Source organism: Microchirus variegatus (assembly GCF_963457635.1).
Source record: "Microchirus variegatus genome assembly, chromosome: 13".
Taxonomy (NCBI): domain Eukaryota; kingdom Metazoa; phylum Chordata; class Actinopteri; order Pleuronectiformes; family Soleidae; genus Microchirus; species Microchirus variegatus.
In genome coordinates this window covers 8787259-8805120 of record NC_139814.1, presented here as the reverse complement: position 1 = coordinate 8805120, position 17862 = coordinate 8787259, and the positions used below count along the sequence as shown (strand labels likewise).

General features: G+C 38.5%; 1 protein-coding gene across 2 annotated transcripts in view; it reads left to right on the top strand.

Annotated features, from left to right (window-relative positions):
- The window catches only part of LOC310935848 (uncharacterized protein), a 62305-nt gene extending 47836 nt beyond the window's left edge, over positions 1-14469 (top strand). For both annotated transcript variants that reach the window (XM_083899820.1, XM_083899819.1), the window contains 9 exons: positions 1363-1499; positions 1942-2183; positions 3470-3821; positions 4009-4189; positions 9684-9788; positions 9904-9954; positions 10042-10096; positions 11295-11549; positions 13798-14469. In XM_083899820.1, the coding sequence (XP_083755946.1) occupies positions 1363-1499; positions 1942-2183; positions 3470-3821; positions 4009-4189; positions 9684-9788; positions 9904-9954; positions 10042-10096; positions 11295-11549; positions 13798-13808 (1389 nt within the window). In that variant the 3' untranslated portion in view covers positions 13809-14469. The remainder of the gene's footprint in view (positions 1-1362; positions 1500-1941; positions 2184-3469; positions 3822-4008; positions 4190-9683; positions 9789-9903; positions 9955-10041; positions 10097-11294; positions 11550-13797) is intronic.
- The last annotated feature ends 3393 nt before the right edge of the window (positions 14470-17862 follow it).

Below are 17862 nucleotides of genomic sequence, written 5' to 3'. Positions count from 1 at the left end.
AATTTACATAGAGCACTATGTGGAAACATTTTTAAATCAAACCACTCATACTTTCTTACAACTTTCTCATGCAACAAACAGAAAGAGTTCAGGGCTGATGAACACAGTTGAGCATGTATTATCAGTGGAGACACACGTTTCTTTCAGGATGTGATGGAAACCAAACCAGAGCTAAAATGGGAGTAAATACTGAGTTTGACGGAAACACAGCTGGATATTTACACACACAATGTGAAAAAGACTAAGGAAAAAATACTGTTGCCAACTTTAGATGTCAAAGTTTGAAAAATTGTGTTTACAATTTGTTGTGTTGTCCTGAACTGGTCAAATGACAACTAATGCTATTTAGATTAAAGGTAGACCAATTAATTTACTTAATCATGCCGATATGCCATTATTTTAAAGGGACGGCTATTATTTATTCATCAGTCAGTTATTACAAATTGTGCATTTTGTTCTCACTTTTTTGATGACTTGTTTTATATATTTGTTTTTTAGTTTCTATAGTATTTTATTTAATTAAAAGTACTGTATATAGTACAACAGGGGTCTCAAATTCAAATGACCTGGGGGCCAATGCACATCTATTGTGGTCAAGAGGGGGCCGGCCTAGAGAACAAAAAGTGGGAAAAAAAACAACTGTTCACAATATTGAATCATGATATCACACATATACTTAATAATACTATTTATGATGCAAAATGAATGTATTAATATAAAAAACAGACATTTATATTAAATTACATAAATAATAGTGTGGACAATTGCACCAGGACCCGTTTCGGCCGCTGCTATCTGTGGTTCACGCCCTAACAAGTGTATTTATATATGTATTTGAATATTGTATATGATACATTTAATAATGGGATAATAATGACCAAATGTATTATTATTACTGTTATAATAAATATTGCTAGCAAACATATAATATGTTCTATCACCTCGCTGGCAGCTGTGCCTCAGCTACACACTGTGTTTAAAAGACGGTGAGGTCGTGGGCCATGTTTTCATTATAACATGATATTATGGGGGGCCGCATGTAATCGATTGGGGCGCATGTGGCCCACGGGTCGCCAGTTTGAGACCCCTGGAGTACGCATTTCCCCATTATGGGACTGATAAATGTGGAAATCTTAAAATGTATATTGGATAGACAGACCATTAGTGTTGTTCAGTACCTGGCTACCAACTACTGTACCTTTTGTTGGCATTACTTCAGAAATGGAGTTGTTATGATATTACTTGGAAGGACCATGCATTTCTCTTTGACTATAAACCAACATCTGGCAAGGACTTGAAATGTCTGTCAGTAACATCAGCCTCAGGTTATGACTGGGTGTGTGCGTCACTTCTGTATTCCAGGTGGATAAGAAGAAGAAAGAGAAGAAAGACAAGGAGAGGGAGAATGAAAAAGAGAAGAACGCTCTCACAAAAGTGCAAAAGAAGAGACAGACGACATCACCTGTCCCCACATCCACAAGATCCAGGCCAGAGACAAGGTATCAGCTCAAGATGAACTGGAACTGTATAAATAATCTATAAAAGTGTTCAATTAATATGGAGGACTTGGCGCGGGATATGAGAAAGAAATAAGAGCTCTTGTGCTTCATCCGTGGAGCAGAGTCATATGTGACTGTAATATCTCCAGTGAAAATGACCCTGTTGGACAAGGTTCAGTCAGTGATCTGTCCACACCAGGTGTGTTTCAGTGAATGTGAGGAGCTTGTGGACAGAATGGGGTTTTCCTGGATGAAGCTGCCTCTTCCTCTCATGTTACACCCCCTCTCCCCTCTTCAGTGACAGAAACGGTTCATACATACACAGCACTGTGAACTTTATTACCCTTACACTGCTATGAAATCTCATTTCTTCTACCAACTCACTTTGTCTTTTTCTCTTTCTTTCTTTCACTTCCACCACAATCATCTCGTCTCTTCTTAGCACCCCAAAGCTGAAAAACAGACCCCCATCACCTGCCGCCCCCAAAAGTCGGCCCTTGTCACCCCTGGTGCCAGCTGCTGCCTCCAAGACCCCCATGGGCAAGAAGACACCTACTCCTGGCACCAAGACCAGACCTAAACGGGCCCAGACGCCCGCCAGAGTCCAGTCCCAGACGGTCACAGCGGTCCCTGTGGAAACAGGCCACGAGCCCCAGAAGCTCGAAACCCCCGAGGAAAAAAAGAGTGAGTATCGAAGGTTCAAGGAGACCTGGAGACCTTTTTACAAAACACAAGCCCCAATCTATGTCCTGAGAACACATTTAGCCCTGGGTTTCATCTGTCAGGCTATGCTGATTTGATATGAACTGAGAAAGGTTTTTTTTTATGATTTTTTAGACATGGATATGGACAAAGTCACAGTTTTTGCTCACAGACATCACATGCAAACCAAGCTCCTCAATGAAACCCATGTGTCCACTCATGTGTGCTGTGCTTCATTGTCTATATTCCTCTAAATTGGAACGTAATTAACAACATTTACATCATGTTCTATTGGAGATGATCTGAAACTAGGGATTGAGAGCATCTACTCTTCAAGAAAATGTTTACCGAAGCTAATTTTCCCATATTGTTAGCCTATTAGCATAATTGCCTAAGACATTTTTTTGGTAATTGTGATATCTGCCTAACTTTACATTTAGATTTCATTTTGATATAAATGTGTTTTTTTTTTTATTTTATCAATGAATCCAAACAGAACAGTTGTGTTGTACAGTCTTTATAAACAGTTTATCAATGCTAATATTCCAAGCTTAAAATTCTTTGTGGTTACAGCTAAATCACTCTGAGCCTCCTGTATGAGGTTATTGTTGCATTCATTCATTCATTCAGTTATAAGGAATTTATTTAGAAATTATTTAATTTTATTTATTCTTAGTTTTATCAATACATAAATGAAATATAAATATAGAAATGAAAAAGTAAAACATACAAAGAGTAAAGGGATTAAGAAATTAAAATTAAATTGTAGTTGTATCCAATCTAACGTGGTCATTTTTTTAAAGATTGTCAAATTGTAGTTTGATAGAAAAAGGCTTACTTTCCATCCTCTAAATGTCAAAAATTATGTAAAATTTACTCAAAATTGTTCTGGTTTTTAAACAAACTGTTCTGTAACTCTGAAACAGATAACCTGACAGCATACATGAGCATACATAACCATTACCATTGTCATTATACATATATATACGCATATAAATATACATATATACATACATACATACATATACATATACATACATACACTTACACACATATACATATATACATATATATATAGACTTCAACACTTTGTTTCTTTGAGAACATAATGGCCGCTGTCTCCGAGTCTAATTGCCCCTCGGGGACATGGGAAATTTACTCTGCAGGGAGCAGTTTTAACGAAATTTGTTCTTGTAACACAGACATTAACTGACATATTGTTGTTGTTTTTGAAAACAAAGGAGTCACTTGTTCTCTTTCTCTTACAGACTCTGGTAATGTACCAGCCATCACAGTTTCCTCTGCACCCATTACACCTCCTTCCCTCAGTCCTCCAGTTGTATCAGCAGCTTCTCCTGTTGAACGGGCTGCTTCACCTGCAGCATCCTCCACAGTAAGCAGTAATCCTGCTCCTACTACTACACCCTCTACCACTACCACTGCCACCACCAATGCTGCTGCCCCTGCAGCCCCTGCAGCGGCTGCACCGGCCAGCAGGCCGTCAGCAGGCACCAACAACCCAGAGGAGGCTGCTCGAGTCCTGGCGGAGAAACGGCGACAAGCCCGAGAGCAGCGGGAGCGAGAAGAGCAGGAGCGTCTGGAGCAGGAGCAAAGGAACAGGTCAGAAATCTCTGTTTACATGAATAATATTTGAAATACTCATATTAAATGAGCAATGAGTCTTATTTTTAAGGTTTAGGTGGTATTTGTAACATGCAGAGAAACAGTAAAACATGCCATGAAACAAGCAGGCTGCCGTGTCTCGATATATTGTGCAGATACAGAATAAAACTCTCAACCTTCTCAGGATCCTGCGGGAGGAGGCGATGGCGCGGGAGGCAGAGGAGCGCAAACGCAGAGAGGAGGAAGCTCGCTTCATGGCCGAGCAGCAGCGTCTGAGAGACGAAGCTCAGCGAGCGCAAGATGAGAAAGAGGCGCAGGAGAAGGCCAAAGCTGAGCAGGAGGAGAACGAGAGGATGCAGAAACAGGTCAGTCACCAGGCAGCGAAACACCTTCACCTTTGTGAACCCTGGGAAGGTTCTCAGTCAAACAGGTCATAGTCATCTACTCAAGAGGCCTCTAAGATGAGAGGTGAAACCTCACCTCTTAGAAGCACCACGTTGTTCCTAAACTGTCCATGTGCACCTACCAAATTTAAAAAAAATACAGTATGAGTTAATGTTTTGCGCACAAGTGTCTGCAAGAAATGTGCCATTTGGTAATAACCGAAAGAATTTATAAAGCTCATCACATGATTTTCTTCAGCAGATGGTCGAGTTTCATTAAAAGCTAACATTGTTCTTAAGCCAACATTGATAAGGAGTTCCCAGAACAATGAAAACAGTCTACAAACCCCATGAGATCCAAGCAAACTCCATGTGCCAAAGGAAGCTTGAGTCACACACTCTAAAGTGCCAGAACAGCTATAAAATGAACCTTGCAATGAGGTCATTTCTTGTAAAGCATCCAACAATGATATTATCAAGACTGACATCATTTCTAGTTTTTATCCCTCCCTCCGTCCTTTTTATATTATTTTATTTATGATGCAGGATTATTTGGACAAAAGAACTTGTTTTGAAAAGAGCAGTTTGACATTGTTCCAGTTGTCTACATTTAATTCTTCACAGATATTTGTAAATATTACATGAAAATGAATGAGAAGAAATGAATCATCCATCATCAAGAACACAACAACATTAACAACATGTTTGTTTTGGTAGAGATTTTGTCAATGATAAAATAGTGACTTTTATGATACTATTGTGTACTCAGAAATTCCGAGTGCCGACTATAAATGGAACACACCAAGAGTTCTCACCTTTTCCTTGACTGTAATTAAGACATTAAATAATATTATTTTACTTAATAGCGTCAATTAGCACCTTGATTAAATGTAATGAATCCAGCTTTAGCACCACAACCTGCACAATTTATTTATTTTGTTATTTTAACTAAACACCACTGGTGTTACGATTTGACTGGCACCATATATGCTTGCTGCATCATCTTACAACTAGTGTACATTTTAAAGCTCACATAGAGTGGTCCTGTTGCACATAATAGTTATGGAGGTCTGCTTACATACATTAACATGTTTTTATGGTCAAAAACCTCAGAGTTGCTGTAAACGAGCCGATAGAAATCCTCTTTTCTGACGCTGTTTCCCAGCCGCGATATTTCAGACTCAACTCTCTCATCCCATTCTCCCAACTGCCTTGTGATTGGCCAGTACCCGGAAGTGACATATTCAGCACACCCGCTCTCAGAAGCGCAGCTCCCCCCGCTGGAACAGTGGATGCACTGCTACTCATTATCAAAACATTGTTTTACAATGTTTAAAAATAGCTTTGTCACGACTCCCCGCCGCAGTCCCTTTTATGACTTTGACCCGAAGTCAGACCCAGAGTCAGAAGACACTGTCGCTCGTGAAACACCTCCACAACGGACGTTATTCTTCTTCTGCCGTTCAATGTACGCAACCGGATGTGCCCGGACTAGTGCCCGGAGCAGGAGGATCTGCTGTTCAGGAGAACCGGTGTTTACGTAAACCGGACCAGGTTTTTTCCGAGATCTCGCTGAGCCCGAGATTACAATAAAACACAGCGTTCTCAGCAGTGGCTGAACTGTTTGTTTAGAACCTTCAGGGCTTCTTAAACAAGGTAATGACACAGATACACACTAAAAAACAGCGTTAATTTGAACTTCCGGTCTAGGTCCGCTTTAATACCCAGTGTGTCAGTGAGACACATCTTTGATTCTTGTTAACTGTAAATAATCTGTAACAACACTGAAAACCATTAACCACCAGGAACCCCCTGTGATCCCTCACATGCAGTAAACCCTTTTACCGTCTGGGCAGATTAGTAAATACAAACCTTCAATGGGGGGGCGGGGGGAAGGGATTTGGATTTGGTGGATGTATAATTTACTGTACATGAACCCAAACATCAGGCTTCTGCCTCTGACTGTGGCATCAGGGCAGCTTAGAGAGGGACAATGCTCTATGTGCTGCTGCTGCCACAGGCGATGTGTGTCACGCATGAGCCCTGATATAATAGTCAGAGACCCGCTTGTGTGCCCGGCCAGATGCCAGCTGCTGACCTTCATAATAATGGTGATAAGCAGAGGCTGTAGGGAGCCATTGTGATGGTGGAGATAGTGACAGGCCTGTGTCTCGTACGCTGGATAAGCAGCATCAGTGTGCGCCGTGCCTGAAGTACTCGCTCGCCTCTTACCCTCAATCACACAATTGTTCCCCCGATCGACAGCAGAACTGGCTCGACTCTGGCGTGTCCTCGTGTTTTTATGGATCTCACTTTAGATCAAGTGTTGCGCTCTCTGTGCGGTGTGTGGAAACAGACATATGAACAGGAGAAAACGTGTGGAAACAGCTGCAGCTGTTGTGATTTGCCTACATTTGATCATTTTAGTTTTCTTCAGCAGAATCTGTCTGGTTGGTGCAGAGTATTAACACACTGTGCAGCAAACAGCGTAATGGTGTCACTACTTATACAATAGTACAATATTTCTTTTTTCTTTCTATTTTTTACTTCAGCTGACGAAACAGAAGCTGATTCAGCAGTGTTTTCTTTTTTATGACTCAAACTTTATTGATGTTTAATTCTTACAACATAAAATAGGACTATAAGGAAAAGAGAAAATAAATACATAAAATCAAAATTAATTAAATAAATAAATAATCATTAAAAAAAAACAAAAAAAACACACCTTATAGAAACTAAGCTAGACAGTCCATGACAAGAAGAAATTAAACCAAGCGTGACGTGTTGAGCAGTCTTTCCAAAAGATTACCAACCTACTACTGTGTGTCCGTCCATTGACTAATGTGAAATTGAGGTATTCCAGTAAACAAACCCCTGCATGACCAAAAACAGGTCATAATGATCAAAGCGTACACATATCTTTTAGCTACCATGTAAAGAATACAATGTTGTTTATCATAATGTAGGACATTCTTTCAAAAACCTAGTTCTGTAAGCCAGTCCTGGAACAGCGGGGCCTTCTGTATCGTTCCACTTCCTCATAATCATCTGCTTTCCAATCAGTATACTTATCAGAAGTTTTCTTCATTTTTTTGAGGCTCTCAAACTTTCCCAGAGCAGAACGTATGCATTTTTTAAAAATGAAAATATAAACCCATGTAGTTAATGAAATATGGAGGTAGCTTTTCCCTGACTTTCTATTTATGTGAACAGGATGTTCGACTCCCTGTGCCATCAGTGAACTCTCAACAATAGGTGTGTGTGTGAGGGTGTTTTGCAAAAGTACATTTTCAGACCAGACACATGAAACTGAATCGTAATTTAGATTTTGGAGCATGTAACACACCTGTCTGAAGTAATTAACCTGCTCGAAAAAAGGTTTACAGATTTTTTTTCTTTTATTTTCTCTAATTAAAACATATTTATTTAATAATTATCTTCATTAGTATAGTACTTCCTAAAACAAAGTTATAAAAGTGCTTTAAGCTTTTGAAATTGGATTAAAATAAGTGAAAAATCACACTTTATACTAAGTAACATCATTCACACACAAATATGCACAAACAATAAATATAATGAAAAAAATAATTGAAATGAAAGCCTCTTGGCAAAAATACTATAAGACCATTATTTCATTTACAGTGACAAACACATTGTTTTTGATCAGCTGATGGAATTAGATGAAGGGTTAGCTTTGGGTCAATGGGGACACAGTAACTGGATCAGGAGGCAAATGAAACTGCCGCTGTTACGTTCAGGGTTTTAACGTCATGTGACGTGATGTCGTTTCACACTGACAGTGAAAGTCTAACATTTCTCATACATTTTACATGGTAATATAAACACACATCAACCCTGCTGGGCTGAAGGCTGCACTACAGACTGAGAATGTGCTGCTCCCTAGTGGTGAGAGATGATCAGATGATTTGAAAAACAAAATGGCCAAATCATTCCTTTACTGTACATTACGGTCATGTTGATGTCATATACACACATTTTGAGATATTGTATTACAGTTACTGCAAAAACACACACACACACACACACACACACACACACATACTTTCTTTTTTAAATGAGATGATTACATCTTAAAAATACCAGACTTATAATTATGAAGAATTATACATTAACTTAAGTGTCTTTGTTGTGTATTTTTGTATGTATCTGCATCCTCCCCTAACAAAAGTATGTATGCATTACTATTAGTGTTTATGCGTATTATTCAGAGCTGTGCATGTACAGAATGTTGAACTAAAGTATTAACCATAAAACATTGTAAAATTACATTTTGTTACCTGTAAATTTAAATCCAAGTTGGATCATTTTAGTAACCAAAGTAGAGATCAGTGTGAGTTTGGTTTATTTAAGTGCTGAGTAGTTTTTTTGTTTTGCTTTGTTTCCTGAGAGACAAAACTCAGACAGGTCCCCAGTGTATGACAGTTCCAAAACAGAGAGCCAAACAAACATTTACTGTCACATTCACACCTACGGGCAATTTAGTCTCCAATTTACCACAGTCTGTATGTCTTTAGAGGAAGGTGGATCACAGTTGAACCAGGAATTGAACCATGAACCGTTTTGCTGTGTGACACTGTGTGACGCCTCCATGCAGCCACCAACTTTATCTCAAACCTCTCGTAATCAGTTAAATGTCAACATGAAACCTTAGTTTCGATGTGTACTTGTATTGGGTTACAGCAGGGGTTCTCAAAGTTTTGATACCTGAGGGCCAATTTAGGAACCCAACATTGGACTGAGGGCCGCCAAAGGGAAAAAAAACAGAAAGAAATCCCATTTGTAATAGTTTTAATGACCAGATTGCAGTTCTTCAGTTTAGCGTTAAGTAATATAAGCGTTAATACAATGTAATTTAAGCATTAATATAATAACGCTTTATAATTTACTGGGTAATTACCCAGTATTTTGGCCATTATTCTTACCTTCTAATTACAGGTTAATACCAAGTAACACATTTCTGTTACCATATATTTACTGGGTAAATAGCTAGTAATTGGGGGCTGTAGCTACCTGCTTATTACCAGCTTATAACCCAATAATACACTAAAATTCACCATATAGAAACCAGGTAAATACCCAGTATTTTTTTGTTTACACTTATTGGTCAGTATCCAGTAATGTCCAATAAACATTAAACAAGCTTAGTACCTCCTGGATTAAAACTATCAACTGTAATTCATTGCGGGCCGCCAGAAATGTTTCTGTGGACCGCCATTGGCCCCCGGGCCGCACTTTGAGAACCAATGGGTTACAGGGAAGACTTGCCCATACACACATACATACATACATGCACATGTGTGTGTCACATCTATGACTGACTTGCTGCATCTCCTTCACTGTTTGTAGCTTCATATACTGTATGAGGTCATTAAAACGTGACTATGTGATTTTAATTTAGTGTGAATTTACTGCTACTATTTCTGTTTGCTTGATTTTATTATTCTTTTTTCCTCAGAGGGAGGAGGCTGAAGCCAAAGCCCGCGAGGAGGCCGACCGTCAGCGCGTTGAAAGGGAGAAACACTTCCAGAAAGAAGAGCAGGAGCGACTAGAAAGGAAGAGGGTGAGGCGAAGAAGAAATTAACGTTTTGCAGTCAACACACATGTAACCTGGTACTTTTCTCTTTTAAACAAAAAAGTAATTATCATCCACTAAAATACTGATTTCTCTGTATCAGCGCCTTGAGGAGATCATGAAGAGGACTCGGAAGAGTGATGCGGGGGAGAAGGTGAGAGAGCAGGGTTCATTTTACACACAAAAGGAGGCCAACACACTTTTCTTTTTCAAATAACAAACATGTTTTTATTCTTTATAGAAGGAAGTCAAAGCTTCACCACAGGTCAATGGCAAGGACACAGAGCTAAGTAAAGGTAACTGTCCCAGTATAATGTGCTTTTCTCTTACTCCTCCATTTTAAATCAAATAAATCAGTGTCAGTTCACTGGACTAAGGACAGACCAGGGACTGCACTACACTGGGGCTAGGGGGTGCTATAGCCCCATCAAAAATCTGTGTAGCCCCAGTTAAGCCCCTCAAGCATTTTATTTTATATTTTATAAAATATATAATATATATATTTATATATATATATATATATATACATATATTTCATTTTTTTTCTTAAGGAGCCATTCTGTTCCAATCTTACCCCCGCTTGCGTGTTTGTGCTGCGCCTGTACCCCATTGATTAGTGTATCTGTGTGTGTGTGTGTGTGAGAAGGCAGCATTTATCCTGGAAGAACTGGAAGAAGGCGACAAGTTAATTCAAGACACACATATCGAACATGCTCGTGATGTGTATCATAGCTGCTTTTATTTAAAAAAAAAAAAAAAAAAAACAGAACCTCTTTATAAAGTAACTGAAGTCGTGAAAATCAATTCTTCACCTATCAGTCAAGCTCCCCATTAGCCCTGGGAGAGAAAAAAATCCTGGCGCCGTGACTCGGACAAACCGTCTAAGATCCACAAAGAATCTGACCCCACATATGACCTTTGACAACAGGACCTTGTCACACTGTCACACATGTTTTCTGGACTTGTTCAAAGCTCTATAGATTTTGGAAACTTTTATAGTATATTTGGGAAACAACACACCGTCTATTATCGATCTTCGTGGATGCAATGGAAATATGATCATCATCTAGTCCCTGCGGGTGAAAATACTTTTTCTTTCTCCAACATATGGTTCTGTGTCATATTCACCGAGACAAAAAGAACCTGACATACAACTAAAGGTTCTGTTGGGAAGTTCTATGCTACCTGATAACCATTTTTATTATATTATACTATTATTATAGCTACATGCTATAACTTATGATTTGATGACAATGAAGAAGAGTCTTTTGGTAAATTGTTTAATGAATATGTTTATGACTTTGACTGGCTAATTTAGGAATGGGGTTCAAGTGTTTTTTTTGTATTTATTTTTATGTTGTCTATATTGTTTAGAAATGGAAAATAATTAATTGTGAAAAGAAATAGAAATTACCATCATATATAACTGCATACATCTTAACTTGTCTCCACATCATATAATCTCATAAACCTTTCACTCGTGTGTCTCGGCAGCTCCTGCAAACCTGCAGAGTCCCGGTGCAGCAGTCCTGCCTGGGTCTGTTGTGAATGGACTGCAGCCCTCGTCTCACCATAACGGCGTCTCGGCCAACGGCGAGGCAGCGGACTTGGAAGCGGTCAATCAGTTGAACAAGAGCAGTAACCCCGGTCAGCAACAGAGCGGGCTGGTGGGTGAGCCCATTCTGGCGTTCGAGGGAGGGGAGCCCTTCCTGATGAAGACGGCCCCGATGAAGCCTCAGCACGTAGCAGGTGAGACGCGATATGATCGGCACAGTAACGGTTGCCTCAGAAACAAAGGTTTGAGAAGAAGATAAGATGAGGATAATACGAAATAAATAGAATAGAATATGCACAAACGTACAGCTTGTAGTGAATAAGATGCTGAACCGTTACATCAGGGGTTCTCAAAGTTTTGATACCCGAGGGCCAATTTAGGAACCCAACATTGGACTGAGGGCCACAGAAAGAAATCCCATTTGTAATAATTTTAATGACCAGATTTCACTTCTACAGTTTAGCGTTAAGTAATTTAAGCATTAATATAATAACGCTTTATAATTAACTGGTTAATTACCCAGTATTTTGGCCATTGTTCTTACCTTCTAATTACAGGTTAATACCAAGTAACATATTTCTGTTACCATATATTTACTGGGTAAATAGCTAGTAATTGGGGGCTGTAGCTACCTGCTTATTACCAGCTTATAACCCAATAATACACTAAAATTCACCATATAGAAACCAGGTAAATACCCAGTATTTTTGTTTACACTTATTGGTCTGTATCCAGTAATGTCAAATAAACATTTAACAAGCTTAGTAGCTCCTGGATTAAAACTATCAACTGTAATTCATTGCGGGCCGCCAGGAATGTTTCTGCGGGCCACCATTGGCACCCGGGCCGCACTTTGAGAACCAATGCGTTACATGATAGATGAAATAATGAAAAACTAAAATTGAAAAAACATTTTAATTCAGTTAACTGAAATAAAAACTAGACTAAACAATACCTAACTGAAACTGAATTGTGTGTTTACAAAACAAACTAAAACTAGTTTAAAGTGTATTAATTTTGTTGTATTTTCATTCATAATAAAATGTTTACGATGTGGGACATAAGGCTGTGCAAGTTAAACATAATAGTTCATTGGGTTGAGTTTGTTCATCGAAGTGAATCAAACCTTTAGTCTATGGGTTTATTGTTTTTTTTTTTAAATTTTGCTCATGTTTTTCATCAGATTTGAGAGATTGAGACAAACAATGTGATGTGTCTCATGAGGGTTTCATGTACGTCTTTAGAGTGAATGGTCTGTATTTATATAGTGCTTTTATAGTCTCAATGACCACTCAAAGACTTAGTTACTCAACTTATCACTACAGTTTTGCCATTCACTCATTCACTCACACTTCTATACAGAGCATCCATGTGCAGAACACTTTCTATCACTCATCTTTCATACACATTCACACGCTGCTGGCACAGCTGTCAGTAGCAACATGGGGTTAAGTGGACCCAAGGACACATTGGCACATAGACTAGCGGAGCCAGGAATTGAACCACCAACCTTTCAACTCACTCGACCACTGAGCTCCCGTCATCCCAAGAGTAGATTAGTAGATTTTTACCTGGCATACTAGCTGCATCCAACCTCAGCAGTATTATGCACATGTTGCACTCTAAGTTCTTGTAGACTGTTATATTTGATTCAGGGATGGTTGTTCATGTGTCCTAAATACTTTTTTAAAATGGCATCTTTTGTTGGGTTTTTATGACACAATGCTGTACTTATTATGACCTTTTGGAATCTGGCACCTGGCATATACTACGGTGGCCCTGAGGTGCAAAACACAAACGCAAATCACAAAACACAACACAAATCAAAAAACACAAACGCAAATCAAAAAACACAAACACAAATCAAAAAAACACAAACGCAAATCAAAAACACAAAAACATTTACTCAAAACGGAAACACAATCACACAGCACAAACACAAAAGCAGAAAACACGAAAACATTAACTCACAAAGGCAGACAACACAAAAACATTAACTCACAACGCAAACACAATTGTGTTAATATTTTTGTGTTTTCTGCTTTTGTGTTTGCGTTGTGTGATTTGTGTTTGCGTTGAGTTAATGTTTTCGTGTTTTCTGCTTTTGTGTTTGTGTTGTGTGATTTGGGTTTCCGTTTTGAGTTAATGTTTTTGTGTTTTTGATTTGCGTTTGTGTTTTTTGATTTGTATTGTGTTTTGTTATTTGCATTTGTGTTTTGCACCTCAGGGCCACCGTAATATACTCCGTATTACGAAAAAACTAATACCTGCAATTAAAAAGTAATCAAAACAAGCTCATTTTAAAACAAAAAGTCAAAATTAAATAATAACTCATACTAATGAAAAATCCAAAACTATTACAACGTTGGTGAAAACCTGGAAAACAGAAACTGACTGTGTCTCTCTTCTGTTTACCCTCCCCGGTCCCTTTTCTCTCTGCAGAGGTCCTCTGAGTTTCCACGCGGAGACAGAGACAGAGACGGAGACGCGCCTTATGTCTCTGCTTGAGCTATGAGATTTCATGCCACACCACAGCGGCTTACAGAAACAGTGTGCCAAACAAAACAATGAACTGCGCTGAATTCACCTCGACATTATCTGCAGCAGAGAACAATGAGGAGGAGACAAACTGCCCACAGAGAGAAAGAAAGTGCTCATCCGAAATAAACACAGTATATATATATATAAATATATATATAAAAAGCAAAAACAAGTATTATCTGTCTTTACCGTGTGTTCTGGAGCAGCATTTGTCGGGTTTTATTAAAACAGTCACAGATTTTATGGTGCACCTTAAAGACAACTGACAGTGTAACACATTTAAAAAAGAAAAAAAATACAGCATCAGACCCTGGAAATACATAATATTCGACAATGGCTGTTATTATTACTGTCGTTATTATATTGTTATTGTTATCTTACGTTGAAAAAATGTTTGTGTGTGTGTGCGTGCGTGTTTGTTATTTTAGTCTTGAATTACTGAGTTATTTAACATGGGGGAGCATTGTAAGGACTGGCCACAGGACAGTGTATGTACATGTAAATGTATAGTGAGCCTGGCTGCCTCAGCCTCCTGTCACAGGAGATCTGTGAAATAAAGCTTTATGAAAGGGACACGTGTCTCTGTGTGCGTTCATTTAAGTCAAGACATCAGAAACCCTTTGCACATATGGAATAGTGAATATACTGATGCAGTCTTTTATTTCGCAAATACCTTTGTGCTGTATATTAACTCTTATTGCTCATGTGTCACGGATCTGTGCCGCAAGTGCACCCATGGTCTTATTTTCATCTTCTAATGTGTTGTTGAGTTAAAGTTATCATTAATTTTTTTTTTTTTTTTTTTTTCACATTTTTAGTAGTGACATAAAGTGGCAATCATTTAGCAGATGTCACAAAATAGAACGTTTTAATTTTGTTTTTGTTCATAAAAATGAGCCAAGTCAACTTTGAACTCTGACCTGTTTCCAGATTTCACAAATTACGCAACAATTCTAAATAGTTCCTGTACAGGTTACATTTTTATTTGACTAATTTAATGATCTGGAAATGGGTCACCCTGCATAAAGACCAAATCATCAAATTTAAAATCAATTCAAATTAATTATTACAAATATTTTAACAATATACTTTTTGATATTATTCCAAGAACTAAGTAGGCAATATTACTGTAAATACAGAGGGGATCATTTCCATTGCCGTGTTACCACTCACATCCAGAAGGGGGCAGCAAAGCATTGAAACACACAGGAATGAGGTCCACATTTGAATTCAGCCATTTTCACTCCCTAACCAGAGGTATAATGATGTATTTAAAGCCACAGTTTTACAACATCTGTGGTTCATATATATTAAATCTGAGGGAAAAATATGACAACTGCTTACTTAATGTATCTTAACTGGGTCACAACACTTACACATAAGTGGATGCACACTTTTCCCTGGAGGTTTGTGGACCATGACAACTAAAATTAATCTTATTTACATTGACGTCCGCATGTAACCGCTAACTTGCTTTGAGCACATCAGTGTTTTGATGCATTTAATATTTCATATATTATGTGTTTGTTTTTGTTGCTGTGCTGCAGGAAACAAAGCTAGACCCACACTCTTGGAAAATCTCACCAGCTTCACTTTTGCTGCATGTCATGAGATCTGTTCTTCAAGCTGATGAAATAGATACTGTCGATATTTTCTATTAAATATACACAAGACAATATACTGTATATTGTACCATCATTTATTTGGTAAAAAAAATTTTTTACGTGGAAACAAGTACCTACTTTTTTGTGCCTTTCTTGAAACTCAAGGTTACCAAAGGCAAACATTAAAATAGAATAAAATACAATAACATATAATGATAATAGAATACAATGAAATTGAACAATGCTGTGTGGTCGGTGGGAGTATGCTGTTCTGAACAGGGGAGTTTTTAGTTTATGTTAAGTTTTAGGTTATGTCAAAGTTTTAGACCCATATTGGGATTTTTGGGGGAAATTCTTATTTGGCCACTAACAGAAACATGTCAGAAATGTAAATGTCCTTACAAAACAAGATTTAAAATAATGCATATGTCACACGTACTCCCACTTTTCAGGATCAGTCTGTGTTTGACTGTACTTTTGAGTCGTATAACTGAGAAATCTCACAGATGTCAACCAGCCAAAGGATCAAAGGTATGTGTGTGTGGGGCTTTGGGTCCACTTGCTTTCATGCACTTCCAGCCGTCAAATAATTGCAGCCTTGTGGTCGCTCTTGTTTTCCCCTCAGCTCCAGGTTACTTCATCCTCAAACAGAGAGTGGCCAATGGGCTTCGGCCACAGTGCATCTGCCACAGGGCCATGAGCGTATCAGATGTCCTATAAAATACACACTGCCTTGTTTCACTGCGGCCAACCTGCCATTTGGCACAGTGATGTGATTCTGGACGTGTTGTATGTCTATTTGCTCTGGTTTAGACGGTGATGTTATAAATAGAAAACTCACTCACTACACAATGGAGTGCTTGATACAAAGAGTTTCCCTCCTTCAGTCAATATTATATATATACATTTACATTCATCAATCATTGGCTATTGGTTACATGCTGTAAAGCAGGGGTTCTCAAAGTTTTGATAACTGAGGGCCAATTTAGGAACCCAACAGTGGACTGAGGTCCGCCAAAGGAAAAAAAAAGGAAAAACAGAAATAAATCCCATTTTGAATCATTTTAATGACCAGATTGCAGTTCTACAGTTTAGCGTTAAGTAATAAAAGCGTTAATATAATGTAATTTAAGCGTTAATATAATAACGCTTTATAATTTACTGGGTAATTTCCCAGTATTTTGGCCATTGTTCTTACCTTCTAATTACAGGTTAATACTAAGTAACACATTTCTGTTACCATATATTTACTGGGTAAATAGCTAGTAATTGGGGGCTGTAGCTACCTGCTTATTACCAGCTTATAACCCAATAATACACTAAAATTCAGCATATAGAAACCAGGTAAATACCCAGTATTTTTGTTTACTTATTGGTATAGATTCTGACATAAAACATATTTTGTCTTTTGATATTCAAGAAGAACTTCGCATTAAACAAACATGTCTGAATTATTGTAAGATGCACTGTAGTTTCAAAATGATTTGACATGGAAAAAGAGTAATGTGCATTAGGACAAACGCGAGAGAACAAATCAAGCGTCTCTTTACTTGTAGCGGAAGTCCCGCCTCCTCTCTCTCCGCTTCGTCTGCTACGGCCGTGGTAGCTCGCCCTCTCCCTCACCTCACGAACCTCATCTGCTGACACGGAGAAAGACGACGAGGACGACATTTGACCGGCTGAGGATACCGTAGCGCTCAGGGAAGGGAGGGGGTGAGCAGAGGAGCAGTTCTTTGTCGTAAATTTCAGCCTCTCCTCTAGATGGTGAAGTAGGTAGTTTAAAGCTACCGCTTCCGCTACAAGTAAAGAGACGCTTGATTTGTTCTCTCGCGTTTGTCCTTACAGGCTCCGGTAGAAACATGGCGTCTCGCTGCTAACAGTGGCTATGCAACCGCGGCCCGCGACCATGTTATTTTACATGACTTTTTGAAACACTACGAAAATCAAACAAAAACTATTATACAGCGACTAGACAATGCAGGAGCACATAATATGTATAAAAAAAGTGGATTTTGGGTTATATAAACCCATAAATACTACACATTGTCCCTTTAAATCTATGCAATTAAAATCAAACAGAATATATATATTCATGTAGGTGAATGATTCAACCCTGCCAATCCCTCATATAACAAATGGGATTACTGTCATTGATGTTAAGGATACTGTTGTGCAGCCAAACTACACATCCATTATAACTTGTATATTCTTCCCAACAGCTTCCTTCAAACAACATTATTAAAAATGCCTCCAGAGAGTGACCTATTTATAAGTCAGATGTGATTTCACCAAGTGGTTGTCAGTGGGACAGTTGGTTTCAGGAGGCTGTACACGTTCTCAACACCGTTCATTGTGAGTTCTC